The sequence below is a fragment of the Osmia bicornis genome, chromosome 9, assembly GCF_907164935.1.
Source record: "Osmia bicornis bicornis chromosome 9, iOsmBic2.1, whole genome shotgun sequence".
Classification (NCBI taxonomy): Eukaryota; Metazoa; Arthropoda; class Insecta; order Hymenoptera; family Megachilidae; genus Osmia; species Osmia bicornis.
This window is the reverse complement of record NC_060224.1, coordinates 1849233-1866446: the sequence shown is the minus strand read 5'-3', so window position 1 is coordinate 1866446 and position 17214 is coordinate 1849233. Positions and strand designations below refer to the sequence as shown.

At 39.3% G+C, this 17214-nt stretch overlaps 1 protein-coding gene across 5 annotated transcripts in view; it reads right to left on the bottom strand.

The window, feature by feature from the left end:
* LOC114876776 (transcription factor collier) overlaps positions 1-17214 on the bottom strand; it is a 69986-nt gene that overhangs the window by 40500 nt on the left and 12272 nt on the right. For all 5 annotated transcript variants that reach the window (XR_006829637.1, XR_006829638.1, XM_029188587.2 and 2 more), the window contains exons 4-6: positions 13918-13973; positions 7329-7402; positions 6864-6932 (exon numbers count right to left, since the gene is read on the bottom strand). Coding sequence is in view for 3 of the 5 variants with exons in the window: in XM_029188587.2 (XP_029044420.1) it covers positions 6864-6932; positions 7329-7402; positions 13918-13973 (199 nt within the window). In the remaining 2 variants the exon portion in view is untranslated. The remainder of the gene's footprint in view (positions 1-6863; positions 6933-7328; positions 7403-13917; positions 13974-17214) is intronic.

Below are 17214 nucleotides of genomic sequence, written 5' to 3'. Positions count from 1 at the left end.
CTACAAAATGCCAAGGGTCCCGTCACGACGTCTCCACGCGCTAGAACGTTGAAAATCATCCTACAAGCACTCCGCCACTCGATGCTTTTCCAAATCATTTCATCCGTGCACTACCAATCAAATGGGAACCCTCGAATCACTTCCCGAGTAATTGGTTGCTGCAGTTTTTATTGACTGTAACCGAGCTGATCGTGTTTTGGTGAAGTGACAAGAGATTAGTCGTCAGAGTATAAATATATTCAGAATTAACGAAGCAAAATGTCGTAATTATGAAACTGAAGAAAAATCAATTTCTTCTCGAGTTGAAAATTACAAAATTTTACGGGGTTAGAATTTTTTCTCTCATCTTCAGAGGAAAGCTCGAAATGTTTTCGGCTTTGGCACCGAAAGGGAGAAGAAGACTGGCGAGCGACGGGAGTAGAAAAAAAGAAGAAAAAAGGAAGAATACCTCCGCTTTCTTGGAAGGTAGATCGATGGCGATTTTTCACTCACTTAGCTTGGCTCGCATCAATATGCATTAAGCTGATCGGTTCTCCCTATTGGCTTCTTCTTTTAAAGAGCAACGAAGACGAGAAAACGTGAACGAAGGGAAGAGAAAGAGGGTTGCGAAAGAGGACCGAGTTCCCTTTTTCTACCCCTTTCTTCGACAAGCTGAGCAGGGAATAAGAAACAAGTGCAGTGTGGGAAGCTGTTAAGATATTCTTCGAAAATAAGGATACCGTATCGGGGGTAATTCTCGGTAGGTAGAATAACCGTAAGGGAATCAAACCGAGTTCTCGTGTACGACTAAGATTTCCCCGGCTCTTACGACACTCCTGGGTACATTTTGGTATCTGTCTAGGCTGTTACACAGCCAACGGCTTTGGATATGCTCGCCACTTTTCGTACAGACGGTGGGCCAATCAGCGTTCACTTGTGTCAGGACTTCCGAGAACTTGTGACTTTTCTTACCGAAACGATGAGATTTTCTCGATTCAAGTGTCATTACATTAAACTTCCCTAAACGGTGCTCTAATATTTAAATATTTGCATCGCAAATAAAATTATATATTCAAGATTTATTATAAAAAATATTGATAAAATCCTGAGGCGGCGAACCATGGAGAAAGCCTCAATTTTAATTGATATTCTTTAAGGAAATAATGGAACTTTTACTGAACGGAATTCTCAAAAGAAAAATAGGAACCGATCCAAGTTACACCGATCAGAATTTTTCAAGTTGACTGATCCAGGAAGCAGTATTTTCTGACGTGAGTATTAGGAAAATCAAAACACACTCGGTGGCGATACACGTTCCCGTACGCGAAGCATATGGGACCTCATTGCCGGGGGTATCACACCCTTCATTCTGGCTATACCCCTAAAATAAATGGACGAGAGTACGCGTGCCCGCTTCTGTATAGAAACGAGAACGACCGATCACTCGAGCGGGAAATCGTCGGATAAATAACGCTGTATTTGAACGGCTAATTATATTTTTTCTCTTCGTTACACCAGCCAGAAAATTGAAGCTAATAAACGTGGCTCGTGAAAAAAAAAAAAATCGGGAATCGATTAAAGTACCGGCATGAAATAATCATATACGAAAGAGGAATAATTTATCATAACATTAATACAAGTTTGGAATCGAGGAAGATTTTTCGAGTATTATGAAGAACATCGTCTTGTTTTTCGTGGATTGAATTTATCAAATTTCAATTATGAATCTTAACGCGGATGACTTAAATTTCCTTTTTCTTTGACGTGGAACCATGAAATTCTGAGATCGTTAGGAGACAAAAGGAGTTACGGAAAGTTTAAAATGTCTGGATCCCTCGTAAATTCGTCCAATTAGCCGAATCACCAAAAAATTTGTGGAATATAACATCTACCGGTCGACAAATATGCGGTGGATCCTTTTGGTGAATCTGGAGAGGAAGAAGGCGCCTGAAACACTCGCTTCACTCGCGAAATACGACTGGAATCTATATTGGATATTATCGATATCTCGATCTATTCAGCCTGCTAATGGAAAACTTATGCTAAACTAACCCCTGTCGATCCATTATGTATCAGCGGAATCGGTCCTGGAATTGCTTAAGCGAACCATTTGCTACGTTTTTTGGCACATGTCTGACAGAAATAAACATTTTCACCCTGTGCAATTCTGAAGGGTGTCGATGACATTGCTTATTGTTTCCGGTGATAATGGTGGATTGATTAGAGAAGCTAATTGAATACTGAACATTTCAAGTAATTCCCTTTCGTTGTGAAAATTCATTCTAAGAAAATTATAATTAAATCATTACTTGATAATTAGAGGACACGAAAGTATTACAAACTGGTACTTATGGCATATCAATTTCAAGCTCAAAATTTAATGAAAATGACTGCATAAATATTTCTTCAATATTTTAAAAATAAAAATAAATAGTTTACTGTCCTTAAATCAGACTTTCTACCTTTCTAAATCCGCCATACGCAACAACCACTATCAGGAAACGATAATTAATCTCTGCTCGATCTCTTCGCGTCTTAATTAGTGCACCCGATGACATAAATAAAAATTGAAAGAACGAAGGGGCGTATCTGGTTAAGAGGCAGCGGGTGAGAGAGATTTCCCACCGGATCATTGAATGGTAAACCTATTTCACTATGCATCGTGTATGTCGTTCGCTTAATAAGTTTTTCCTTATCGATGTGTGTCATCTAGGAGCAGGCAACCGAGACCCGTCATTATCGTCCATATCTACGCTTGATAGTTTTCATCATTTTCATCGAAAGCAACGGTGCTTACTTGTTACGTGGAAATATCATTAATGCAGCGCGGTCTAACATGTGTCGTTGATTGCACGCACTTTCACCTGATTAGCTTTTAACAGGACGTCAAAATGTTTCCGGTTTTTACTGCATGTAACATGTTTCGGTCCGACTTTTTTAATGCGTCTGTTATATTAATTACTTGTTTCCATTTTTCTGAGACCAATTTAAAGTATCCATTGAATACATGTACTGTATGTCATAACTAAACTTTTTAATTAAATATATTGAATTTATCATTGTATAAATTATTGTTGTATTAAAATCTGACGTGATATTTAACACGTTAATCACAATAGCTATATGATTGATATACTGCTATCTATAAGTTTCATTTCTACGTAGCTTCATTTCAAACAAATATTTTGTTCCTTTAAATATTTAAATTGGATTCTAATGACTGAAAAAATATAACATTCAAATAGAATATTTAACAAATGCTTAAGTTGAATAACGAAAGAATTTCCAATATTCATCAATAATAGCTGCAACAGAAATTCTCTGACCGCCCTTGATATCGAATCCATACTGATGGAGACGCGGCAAGGGTACGAGACAACATAGCACGATTCGGCCAAATTTGCATGCATTAACGCCACAAGCGCGACTGATTGACAATCCGTGTGTCATTGTGACGTCAGTCAAATCGCTCGAGCATCCTCCTCCACCAATCGCAATCAATTAAGGTAACGATTGATTGTTACGCGTTTCGACTCGACGAAGGGAATATCGCGAGCCGGTATTTATATGGATGATAGATGCCCCATTGGAAATCGTAATATCGTCATCAAACTGATTTTTTCACGTATTTAATACAAATTAATTAATAACATTGGTATTAATGTTCCTATTGAAATGGTAACGATTAACATATATATTAAAATATAATTTCATTTTTTTTAAATTACACTGATCTAGATATCTTTGTAAATAATAATTAAGAAGATATCCTATTAAGTTTTGTTTACCAAATTAATAAACTTTCATGTAAACTATAATAAAATAATAAAAGAATTATAATTTGAAAGAATCAGTACAGTCAATTGAAATTTTTCCTCCCTTTGTATCCTCCCTTTAAAAAGCAGAGTAAAATTCATCGCGGCATTAATCGTGGCCGGTTGCCATTTTCCTGGTGAAAAATTCTCTCGTGTCGTCCCCTCAAAGAGGCCATACGTCCAGGGAAACGAAACGATCGTCGTCGCGCGCCACCCGAAATGGAATCCGTCAAATTGACGGAGGGTATATAGCATAGAAACGTTGAGGGTCGCGACGAGGAAGCGGTTGCAACCGAGCGGAGGGCACACGAGGGCTATGATCGATGCCACGAAATTAAGGGTTTGCCCCGCCAAGCGAAATAAAGTTAACCAATCGGGCCGACGTACGGCCCGTTCGAACGTTATTGGCTGCAGGCGGTTCCGGTTCGGGTCAACGACGACCCGATGCCCGATTTTTCTCGCGCTCTGCCGTGTTTTCAAGGAGGGTTACCAGCATGCTGATTGCAATTGGAGAAAGAGTGATATAGGGTGGAGGGACACGGTGAATCGAGGAACCTGGCCGGGTGGACGGGGGAGGATTTTCGTAATTATGGAACGGCGTTAGTCCCTGGGGATTCGTCAGTCGACGGCAGAGCCCCTGGAGCTGTACGGCCACGACAATGCCATTTTAATTATGCATGTTAATTGGTTTCCGAGTCCAGCGTAGCGCTAGCTTCTCTACGACTATTCTCGAGGTACGTCTCCTCATTGTATCGGTGATCGATGCGACGCGTGGATCGATCAATTTTGACTGGCCTCTAAACGGAACTTAAGCCTTTACGATACAAATCTGACCTAATAGGCTACCACAGTAGAAAGGTCTATATTTAGTCAGACGCGTTATAATTACAATTACTCAGCATATAATCATTTCATATTTTTTAAAAAATTTGTCATTACTAACTGATCGAGTAATTAATAATTTTTTCAGCAATAAGCTTTTCTCGAGGAATAATTTGAAAAGTTATTAACTTGACAAAATACTATTCATTCGACCTGTTTTTCGCTTAAAAGTCACTCTAAGAAGAATTCTAATTATCAGTCCTGCTTTCTTTCACCCTTGCCGGACTGTTCCCTTCAACGTTTGTTGAGGGAAAGTGATGGGGTGAAAAAATGGCCACGCTTAGGCATAGGAAGCGCTTTTGTTTTTTGTCCTTTTTTTTAGTAGTCAGATATACACAATTGATGGGGACTGCGCTGTACTTTCTGCACAGTTGAGTGAGCATGTCACAATCGACCAGGGCCACCTCAATCAAAGTGGCATTGATACCCTTCGCTCGTTCTCTCGATCGGGCCCTCGCGCTTTCCATTGCGGTTTTGTTCCAGACCGAAAATCTATTAGCCCATCAATGTACACATAGAAAGTGTACATATACCTATGTACAAAACGATTTGTAAAAATATTCCGACAACTAGTACGATCTTGACTTTTACAATACACACGTACCCCATCCCTCAAAAACATAGGAACACATGTAGTTTCAATTAACTACAAGTTAATTAACTACGAGGTAATTGAAACTACAATAAGTATGAAAATCAATTTCTAGAATACAGAAAAAAAGAATTAAAATTCTTTTTTACTAATGAGATTTTCAGCAAGTTCATTGCACCTGTCAACGTGTCATGATAAATACATTGCAGATATTTTATGCACCTGTATAAATGCATGATAAACATAATGCGTATGTTAACTCAATCTTGTAATCCTGTGAATCGTTCGTTTACTCGACGCTCGGCACGATCTACCACAAACCAAGCAAGAAACGTAGTTTAGGGCGGCGCTCGATGTGACACGCGACCGCAACGTGGTTGCATTTACATTATATCGCGGTTTATACGATGTTACTTAGGTGCGTGCGTGTCTGCCAGCGAGCCAGCATTTTCGAGATTAATTTTTCTAATGCTCCGACGGACAAGTCTTCTTTCGATATAAATTTATTATCACACGACTAACACAGTAAGCTTAACCATCCCAGTAGTTCTCATTAAGGAAGAGCATTCAGAATTATCTATTGATCACTTTTCGAACAAAATTTTGAAAATAGGTAAATTATATAAAAATTGAAACTCTATGCAATACGACCTAACAATACTGCACACCATTAAATAAAATGCCTATTTCCTGAAGACGAACAAATGACTTTAATATCAAGAATGTTCTACTTAAATCCAGTAGATAAAGATCGAAGAAGACTTTGGGGTGTAGAAAAATAGTTAAAGGTAGAAGTCTGATAGGCTTTTCCTGTCACCTATCCTGCCAACACGTATCCTTCGAACGAGGATGAAAGCTGTAAGACGTGGTTGTATCGAAAACCGAGGGGTTGAGCACCCCTGAGCACAAGATGTCCTCCTGAAGACTATCTCGGCCTGGGTCCCGCGGGAAACCTCTTCCTTCCTACCGTTCCTATCTCAGGACACTCTATAGCCTATTCAGATACCGGGCTCACCCTGCTACTCGCAAACGTTAGCCAGCTTCCAAGTAAGAAGGAGAAAGACACCGTTAGGTAGGAAGAGAAAGAATGTATGTCCGTATTTCTAAGGACAAGCAGCACGACGTAGAATGCGAAGGTGGTATAAGGACGAGCGAAGCATTTGAGTGCTCTTACACCTACCAGCCTCGCCACACCTCGTAGGAAACGTATTTTGCAAGCCTAAATATCCCTGCTTCCTAGACGCTATCTCGCAGGTGGGTTCGAGAACGAGTTATCTGCTTCCCTTACTTCGCAGCTCGTTGCGAAGAACGATAGCAAGGGCGGTAAACTGATATCACGCTCGTTGACGTTTCTATGAAATCGGATCGCTTATCTCTGTTTGTCTATAAATGCCAAAGAAAGTGTCTGATAAAGCTTCTGCCCAAGAAGTTCAATTACGATTCGAGGTTCAACTAGGACCGCATTAAAATTTCTCTCATCCCTTGGCCCAGCGCTGGGTTCAAATGAAAATAAGTTTCTTTACAGAGTAAGCTTATCTGCTTACTAAATTAAAAAATGATGATCGCGTTAAAATATTGTAACAGATATCACTCACCGATCGATGATCACAGGATCGCTGGGTGTTTCGTTTCTGTTCCCGCAACTTTTCTTATCGCAACACCGACTGTAACGAAATGAAGTAGATTAATTAGAAATAGATATGCATGATTTCTCTTTCGCTGAAAGTGTACGAAGTCTTTCTTAGGCTTGTTTCGAGAAGGGTCCAGAAGGGTCAGACCTTTCGAGGTCGTGTAAAAACTACCAGAACCCTTGGGACATTGCAAGTTTTGGGGGTGCCGGGTCGTCAGTCCGAAGTCCCATGGGCCAATGAGTCAGCCACCCCCAGAGAATGACTGCACTCCCGTATGTCTCGTTACGTTTATAGTTTAGCTACCGCAAGGGTGGTTGCCTGAAGAGCAAGAAACTTGTACCACGAGCGTACATATTTGTTTGCAATAAAATCTTGGACCTTAAAGCACATTTTTTAATAGAATTTTTATAATTTTAAAAAGCATCTCACCTGCACATCACCTCGTGAGTCAAAAGGACCCTGCACATCTCAGGATTCTTATCTTGTCCCTCGTACATGATAGCCTGAAACAGAAAAAAATTATCGTTAGTACAATTTAATATTGTCATTCTCATAAAATAAATTGATGCTTTCAAAATATTATAACATAAATATTAAAAATATTAAATCATGAAGTAGGTATACAGAATATTTGCTGTAATAGAAAATAATAATAAATTAAATTTTCTTATCTTAATATATCCAAGGGACTGGTGGAAAATGTACATACATGTAACACGTCAGAGAACTATCTGTATGGATGCAGGTCGCGAAGGGACTGTTTCCCCTGTAACACTGCTAAGCTGTGGGCGGCCTAAGCAAATCCGTTAAGCCTCCTTCACGACCTTCTGATTGATTTTTATTTAATGACAACACGTTGTTACCCTGTATCCGTGCACTTACAGTTGGGGAAGAAGACCTGGATTAGACTCAGAATAATACAGCGCGGATAGATAGCACGCCTTTGATCTTCCTAAATGAAATCTTCAGAATAGTATTTAATGGACGTTGAAACATATCATTCACACGGTGACATTATCGTCAAAATTTTATTCTTATTATTTTTACTTTGGTCAACATTCAATCCTTTTATTCTCCATGGTATCTTCCAAATGATAAACTGCATAAAATTAATTTATCCATTCTAAAAAAGAATTGAAATATTGATTTGCATTTATTCTACGTCAGACACCATTAATCGTATCAATTTCTGTATACAATTTATGCGCAAGTTGCATCGTATCACACGGTAAATTGCTGGAGTTTGCGAAGAAGCGATAAAATGTAAATACTCTGAAATAGCGTAACCCAGGGAATTGGTTTCGCCGTGGAAGTGTAGTTGAATCACTACGCGGTAACGATATCAAAATACATTTCGGTTCGCCAGTTAGGTGCGACTTTCAGAACGGCATCAAATATTTATACGAACAAAATAACCAAATTGAAACGTAAACGAAGCACGATGGCTGTCCTACGTGGCGGTAGGTAAATCAGAGGAGAATCCCCTACCTTCGTCGAAGTGGAAACTTCAAGCCCGGAAAATAGGGGGATGAAAATAAACATGAATAAAGAGGTAAGTGGATCGAAGAGCAGAAGAGGAAAGGCACTGTGTTTCCTTATTGAAGGAAAGCGAAAGGGAGGATAAAATCTTACGTGCCCTTTGGTTGTTTCCTATTCTAATAGACCTCCGACACGCGATCTTATTTGTAACCGGGAATAATTAACATAAGTGTCTACCTTGTACGCATTAACCTTACCTACAGAGAGACAGGGGTTGTGGTTACTTAAACAAACGAATTTTTTTTTTTTTACTCGTGACTTCATCGAGATACTCGATCTTAATTTCAAATTTCATTTTCAAGAAATTATTATTACACTCTGTGAAAAATTAATTAGCAGTGGACAAATGAATGTAGTCACACTGATAAGGTATCAATTATGACACTTAATTACATAAATTTAAATTACACTTTACACGCTCATGTTTCTAACCAAACTAATAGAGTCCTCCAAGGGTGATAATACACATAGTGTGCTAATGCCAGGTGTACAATAATTACTATTTATACAGATAACGACCTTTGAGCAAATTATGTCCTATGTCCAGCTTATGAAATGTCACACGATATTATTTGCACAGTGGTCATTTATCACTACTGGGAGGAGTTCTGTTGATTTTGCAAATAATTACTTTTTACCTTTCGTCCATTCTGCAAAATGCTGAAAAATTCCAATTTGAAAATTGGTACTTCACCCTATACAATTTTCTGAGTAATTTAAAAAAAAACATAAAATAAAATATGTGGTCATCAAAATATTAATTTACACAGTAATTTGTATGTCTTATGTCATAAAATGTAATTTTCCTGCAAATCGTTCGTAATATATTGGTTACCTTTACCATTTATCGAATTTCGATGGCATCGTTTTACGTCAGTAATCTGGAGAAAAGTAGTTCAAGGTTGTAATAGGACCGATTCACTGATCCCAAAAGAGATTTAAATGCAATTAGTCGAGTAACGATTTGTTGCCTCTGTATGGACTGGTTTGGTCTGGTCTGGTCTGGTCTTTAAAGCGACACTGTTAGAGTTACATCTCTTTCATCGACACACTTATCCATTAAATATCACGTGGTTATGTCGTCGAACGTCTCAAGGGGTAGTTGGTTCAAGTAGGTAGAGGGTGGCAGACGACTCGTCCTGAGGGTGCAACCAGTCAGCATCAACCCCTAAGGGGCCTTTCTTCCGTCGGCTTTTGGTCCCAGTAGAAATGTTTGGGCCTCCCCCGACCCTCCAATTCCCACGGGAATTACTTACGAAGGACTAATAAGGATAACGCAACATCACCTCTAATTTTTATATTTTTAACATCATATGTATGGGCAAACTTAAGTACAATTTAATTAAATTAAAATTTCTTCAATTTCGAAAAATTCTTAAAACTCTCGAAGGATTAATTTGTGTAACCCTTAATTAATGTGGATTAATTTGGAAAAACTTGTATACAATAAAAAAGTTTATAAAATAACGTGAGAGACAAAATATTTAAATCACAAAAGGTCTATGTCTGGAAATAATATTTCATTAAGTATCAATATTATTTTGTTATTTTAAAACAAACTCAAAATAGAAACTTAAGTTCTATTGTGAAAATTTCATTATGGAATAATTAACATTCAATAATGTACTTTCAATAAAAATTTGATGATACGAAGTTTATGATTTACCGTATGCGTCCTGTATGATACAAAAATAAAGTAAAAATTTGCAAAGAAGACCAAGACTTTGCATACCCCTAATAAATATAATAATAAAAAAGTTGTTATCGTCGAAAAATGAACTCGAGTTCGGTAACATAACCGTAACATTGTTCTCGACGAACCCTCGAAGATGGCAGTAAAACAAGGAAGAAAAGAAGTGTACAGGGAGGGCGCAGATAAATTCCGAAGATAGTCATTCAAATCTGCCGTAATGATTTCCATCCCAAATCGATTCCAAAAGTCCCCTGGGAATCCCCTCCTATATAGCCTCTGTGCAACGCCCGTAGTCTGACGTATACACCACGAAACAACGTGCATACAATGTCAGTCTCACCCTCTGAAAAGATGTCCACTAACATAGGGGTAGGCGAACCTATTCTCTTTCTCATCTTATCTACCAAGGATTAACTTATCTCCAACTCATTATTTCCTTAATCTATAGTTAAATACTCATATTTCAGTATTATACATGACTGTTTGACATTCAGGGGGTTGATACCGGATTCGATTTGGTAACGTTTTGAAATTTATGGTGTCCTTCGATCTTAAATCATATTTTAGCTATTTTCTAGCATACGTTTTAAAATAGTGATTACGATTATTCAACTATTCCATAAAATGATACCAGTGTTAGTATCCACAGGATCTTTTTTAATATTTAAAAAATCAAAAGAGGGAGGTTTCAGACTGATCATTTTCACTGGCGGATGAGAGTAGAAACTTAAAAGGGTTACGTACAATTTCTTGTTGTTTATTCATTTAAAATAACGAGGGTGCGCTGCATCCTCGATACCCTCCGCCTGTAACTGCTTTTTTATCCCCGGAACTAATTACCATTTAGCATTTTTAATCCCGCGAAAAAGCGCATCCCTGCCCTCCCACTTTCCTCTCTTTCTGGCCGGAAGTTCGTTCTCGAGCGCTTACAAAACGTACGTTGTTAGCGCCATTCAGCCGCAGCTGCACGCTACCCTTTGCTTCCGCGCAAGCTGCTCGTATTTTTCTGGAAATTTCAACGAGAAACGCACGGCAGTTCTCGACATCCTGTATTTTTTTTTCCTCCATCCTTCTCCACCTCCGCCTTCTACTTTCTCGTCGAGAGTGCTCCCGGTACTCTCTGCCGCTCCGCCAGGCGAAAGTAGATATAGATACCTACCTACCTTGAAGCTAGGAGCGAAGAAATTGAAGAACAGCTTAAGAGCGGAAGGGCTTCGCCATGGGCTCAGCAGCCAGCTCAGTGTAGCCAATTATTGCGGATTTATAACCGACCACTTGATTCAGTCTCGAGGAAAGTCGGTCGCATTTCCGAATTGGAATTTGTGAGCCGTAACTCGACGTTCGTCTATGAAATTTTTCTTACGGCGGCAGGGAGATAAATTCAATTTATGAATTTGGATTTGAATCGTTTATCGATCTTGTGCCTATATAATATTTTCACTAATTCCTTTTCATTAATTTTAATGATTTGCAGTAAAAATTATTTATTTTCATCCGTATCTGGAACAATGCATCGTAAACAACTAAACGTTGTATGGTTTATTTTTTTCTCCAACATGCTTTAATCCACAGAACGGTGAAGGTTTGTTAATTTTGTAGGGTACGATACAGGGTAAGAACACGTGAAGGTAGATTTGCTAAACACTTCGTACGAGTTGTTGCGCGAAACTCCATACACGAGCAAAGTAAATATATATCGATTCTCGTGTCGGTATGTCTTCCTCTCGCTTTGCCAGAATAGAGGAGACGCGTTCAATCGAGGCTTTGATGTATAAATTGCAGCTTTCTCGTTTTCGATCCCACCACCCCATCCAACTTTCTACTCCCTTTACTGGCACGATACCTCCATAGAGACGGAAAGGGTATCCCGGCATCTATCACTTCCGCTTTTCTTTTCCTCGTGGACAATCGTTCTAGAGAACTATCGAGGCGTTTACTTCGCTCAAGATTCCGTTTCATTCGTTTACCGATGTTTCTATTCCCTCCAAAGCTGACTATTTATATTTTTTCACATTTTTATCAAAGCCAGCCGCAATAAATGATTCAAAAATAGTGGAGTAAAAACTGTTATTTTTTGTCCTTTTAATAATCCTTTAATAATTTTGAAATATTTTCAATAATATAGTAAGCAAAAATATTTCAAACGCGGACTATCTAATTTGAATTGAAGTTTTAAAGAGAAAAATCAGTCTATTTATGATCAATCGACAAGGCGTCAACAAACCAGGATAATTGACACGAATCTCCAACACAATCAACCCGTTAAGTTCCCGCGCTCCTTTCCTCACGGTTACTGTTTCCGCACGATGGAACTCTTCGAAAGTAGTCGCAGTGACGCGTTCCCGCCGTTCAGAGTGTTATCATCTGAGCTACAAGCACTTAATTTTCCGGGGGGTTGATTCCTACCCCTACGGGATCCAGCCACCGGCGTGCGTCTGCTCCATCCTGTTATCTGCGCCACGTGGCGAACCCTGCGCACGGTCCGCGAACCACGTGTTGTTACCCTGTACACAGTAGCGTAGATCCTGCTGCACCGATACCGTGCAAAGAAGGATCATAACCTTCGAGTAAACGCAAATACCCCGATCACGAGCACGATAAGTCCTTTATGTGTTCGAGGGTGCTGTTTCGACTACTAAGCATTCCTGCGAAACGCCGTTCGCGCCTACCAATAGATAACGAACAGTAAACAAATTCCTATTGTCAATGAAATCGTTTCTTGGAACCTTCAATCAAAAAATCTACGATAGGATAATATTCTATGACTTAGCTTTTATTTATTTATTTAATGTTTAAAGTATCGACTAGTTGCGTTCATTTTCAGTGGTATATACCTATGATTTTTCAGACCGTGTCCAATACTTTTATTTCTTTGCAAAAATTAATTATATTATACCGAAAAGCCTAAATTTCATTATAAACGTTTTAATATTGGAGTGTATTAACAAAAATTAAAATAAACATGTTAAATATTATTTGTTGTTTTGAATATTAGCCTATTTCAAAAAAATCCTTATTCCATTTTTTCATAATTTTATGTAGCACCACAATTGATAGGCCAAAGATTTTATTTCTTAAAATTATTATTTTAAAACGACCCGATATTTACATATATAGGGTAGATTAAAGTAGATTTCATAGTATAGACTTATGTGTCTATTGTGGAAGAGATGTAGTTACTTTTTTGAATTATTTTGTTTCGTGTCGCGACCCCCGGCTCGTAAGTGCCTATAGGTACCTGCACCATTTTAGCAGATTAAATTATCTTGGGGTTGGTCGGTTACGGAGGTAAGAAGAGCAGTAGGGAGAAGAAAGAGGCGACCGAGAACGAAGAGGGTTGGGGAAACAGAGCTGATGTTAGTTTTAGCTGATTAAATTACTAAGCTGTGGTGGCCTTGCGTCGGCAGAGACCGTTCCTCAATTCCTTTTATTAATCGGATCCGAGTTGTCGTGACGTTGAATATCTTTCACAGACAAACGACTCTACTATGCGTTAAACTACACTTAGAAGAATATAAAAGATTGTTTCTATCGAGGACTTGAAAAAGATCAGGCCAATAGAAAATGATCAGTCTATTTTATGAAACGTATGATATAATATTGATTATATCGGTAATTAGTTAAAAAATTAGACCTAACCCAGACCAGACTTCTGTCATTAAAAATAAAATCGGTTATTCAGGTAATTTATTTTAAATACCTAACCTTGTGTACCCAACTTTATATAGAACTTGCTGTATCATAAAAAATATGGAATTTATAATAAAAAAAGGTAATGATCCTTACCTGTTTGGTCGCAGAGTCGATGAGCCTGACGTAGATATCCTGCACCTGTCTGACACCTGAAAAAGAGATACAAAATTGTTATTCTCACTTATGTACAAATACTTCATGTTACCTTCAAGCCTTTTAATTAATTGTTCATTAAAACATTCAGATTTCAAAATGAATTATTTATACCCATAACGAGGATACCTTGTTCTTGTAACTTTGAAATAATTTCGGAATGAAGGACTTAAGTACCCCAGAGGGAAACAGTGGCAAAACGCTCGAAGTTTGCAAAGAAAAATAGTTATGCCCTTTTTCGGAACCGAAAACAGTTTCGCATACACATTTTTTTTTCTCTCTCTTTTTCTTATCTTAATATAAAGACAACGCTGCTCTTTATTCAATTTACTTGGAGTGTTTTTCAATGATACGGTAAGAAGGCCCCATTAAGTTAAGAGCGTTGCGCGCAGGCATTTGCGACGGATGTGCATGGAATACGACGAATACGGAAACGAGTCCGAATTCTGACAAGTTCGGCGCCGCTGAAAGGGTCTGTTGCAGAAAAACATACATATTAAGGAGCATTTAAGGCTGACGACGAGGTAAGCGGGCCCGATCGCATCCCCGGGGACGTATGCACAATCTCCGTTGTTTTTGCATGGGCCCAGCCCGTACTTTGTACCCGTTCGAGTACCGACTTCACCGTGCGGATCGCTATGCAACGAGCCACTGCAGCAAGGCAAATTCTTGTACGTGTAGTGCGTTAATTATTTTGAAGACTTTAGTTACGCGAGACGAGCCGTTTTCGCCGCTTCGAGGAACTTGAACATCGCGAAATAAACGGGTATCCTTTGATTCATGGACATGCTGCCATGGCTGATCATTGGAAGGCTGCTGACCCCAATCACTTTCATAATTTTGTTTTCTACTTCAAAAGGTTTTTTAAATTAGAGAGACCTTTAGGAATCGTGTCATAAATTAAATGTTACAACAAATTATTTCCTCTGATTTTCAGTATGTATCACAGTATCGTTTACTAACGATTACAGATAACCGATGTTTACACACATTCCTAGGTAGCAAGTTTTCGGAACAGTTTCTATCTTGCCGAGGGAAGGACGAGTAATCCCGGGGAGTATTTTGGACAGACACCCTCGTGGCTTCCGGCCTCCCGTGTCCGGTAAGCCAAGTAATCCCGACATAAGACTCGCAGACCCGGCGGCTACCTATGGGGCCAGACTCGTACCGCATAACGTTACCATGGATTACGATACTACGCTCGAAACTAGCTCACAAATTACCTGGAGAAACCGTCGTGGCTTTACCAGAAGTTAGTCGCCAGTTCCGTCGGTTTTGCTGCTCTCTATATCCGGTTCGAGAGTAGCGATGTCAGGATTTACCGGCTACAATGGAACGTCGATTATAATGGTCTGATTGGAAAACAACGACGATCCATTGTTAGATGTTTTCTTGTCGATCGGAAAGGATTCACGTCGTTACAGTGGAATGTTGACCGTGGTAATTATTAGAGCACGCATTTATATCCTGTTCTTCGAGTTTTCAAGTTTCTTCTGTGATCTATGGTGAAGCATCTGAATCGCTGTTTTATCGAACAACTGCCAACATTGGCTACTACTTCTAATGGAATTATATATGGAGTTTGATATTTACGATTGATATTTTCTAAAATGCCCCAAATTTTTATATCGATTCAATCTCTCTCGGTGGAATGAAAGAATGCCGTATTACGCAAAAGGTATCTTGTCCATTCCTCCATTCCCGAAGCCCTGGATATGTAAAGAAGATTCCGTATAAAATCACTTAGATCGGATGCATCTTGAATAATCACAATTACCAGCATGAGCGAGTTACGCGTCGCTTGAACGTGTGGTATATCAGAGACATTGGTGAGTCACGATCAGTGGCTTGGAATCGTGGCAATAAAGTTAAAAGGAAGAAGAAAAGAAGCGAAAGCAAGAAGCGGTATCGCGTGCTAAGTCCTGCTGAGAAGAGTCAGATAGATCCGTTCGTATTAGCATAACTAGGCAACCAAGTTCGTTTTCTACAAGAAGCGACCGAAGAAGCAAACACCACCCATTTTATTCGTTCGATCGGCATTCTTACCAGCCGTTAATACTCCTCGAGTCCGACTTACCCGTTCGCTCTATTTGCACGACTCGTTTCTCTTTGTCCATCTCTCGAGAGTGCAAGGACATCGGCAAAGAAGACGACGAATAAGAAGGAAAGAATGGACAAGGAAGAGAAGAAACCGATCGAGGGAAGAGATCAGAAAAAGAGGCAGAACCTGATGCAGAGAAACTCTGCCGTCACTTGCGCGTATAAACTATCTTCCTCATTTATTATTTAATTATAGATTTATTGGTCTCGGCCGATTGATCGGTGACGCGACAATGTGCCGATACGATTAAGTAACGCGGCAGAATCCGATGGAAGAAGACGGGACGTGCAAACTCGCGCCAATTTGTCTTCGGTGATATAAAAGCGAACCGGCTAAAGCGTTTCATGCATGAAACTTTTATAGAGCGCATCTCGGCTGTTCGAACAGAAGACCAGATCGAGGCATAAATCAGAGCCGTGCCGATCTACCGATCCACTCTTAAAGGACATAAGCGGCACTTCCAATAGGAGACGTATGGACCTCCGTTGCGTCTGCGATCTTTCCTTGAAATTCTTCCCTTTTTCTCATTGTCCCTATACTGGCAATAACTGCGAATTACTTTCAATATTATATGTCCCTGGAAGAGTGTAAAATTGTGCAACTACCAGTCTGACGTTTTCGATTTATTATTCCATAAATTCCTGGTGCAACCTAAACCTATCTTTTAAACCGATGGACGAATCCTTCGCCTCGAATCAAATTCCAATATACCAAACTGTCCGATTGTACCTCGAAGAATTGTGTTCTATAGTATTCTGAATAAGACACGAATGGGACTGCATGACGGTGCTCGGAAATACGACATTGTTTATCGAAACGAGAATTAAGATGGGTTGACTTATCACGTTTGGTACCATTTTTAAAAAAATTTTTTTACCAAGTCAACTACCCAGTCAGTCAGAAAACTATCTAATGCCCATAAGTATCCCATAGTTCGCAATAGTTAGTTTCTTGTTGTACGTTGTTGGCAACATGGTTTAGCGTCCATAGATGGTAGTTCGGCCCCTCCAGTTAGCTCTGGCAACGCAAAAATCTCGCATTGATTGATCGGCTCGCAACAGCAGAGCGCAAGAAGGTTCTCTGTCGCATGAAACGACGGTAAAGAGAAAGGGAAAGATAACGGGCGAGAGAAAGAG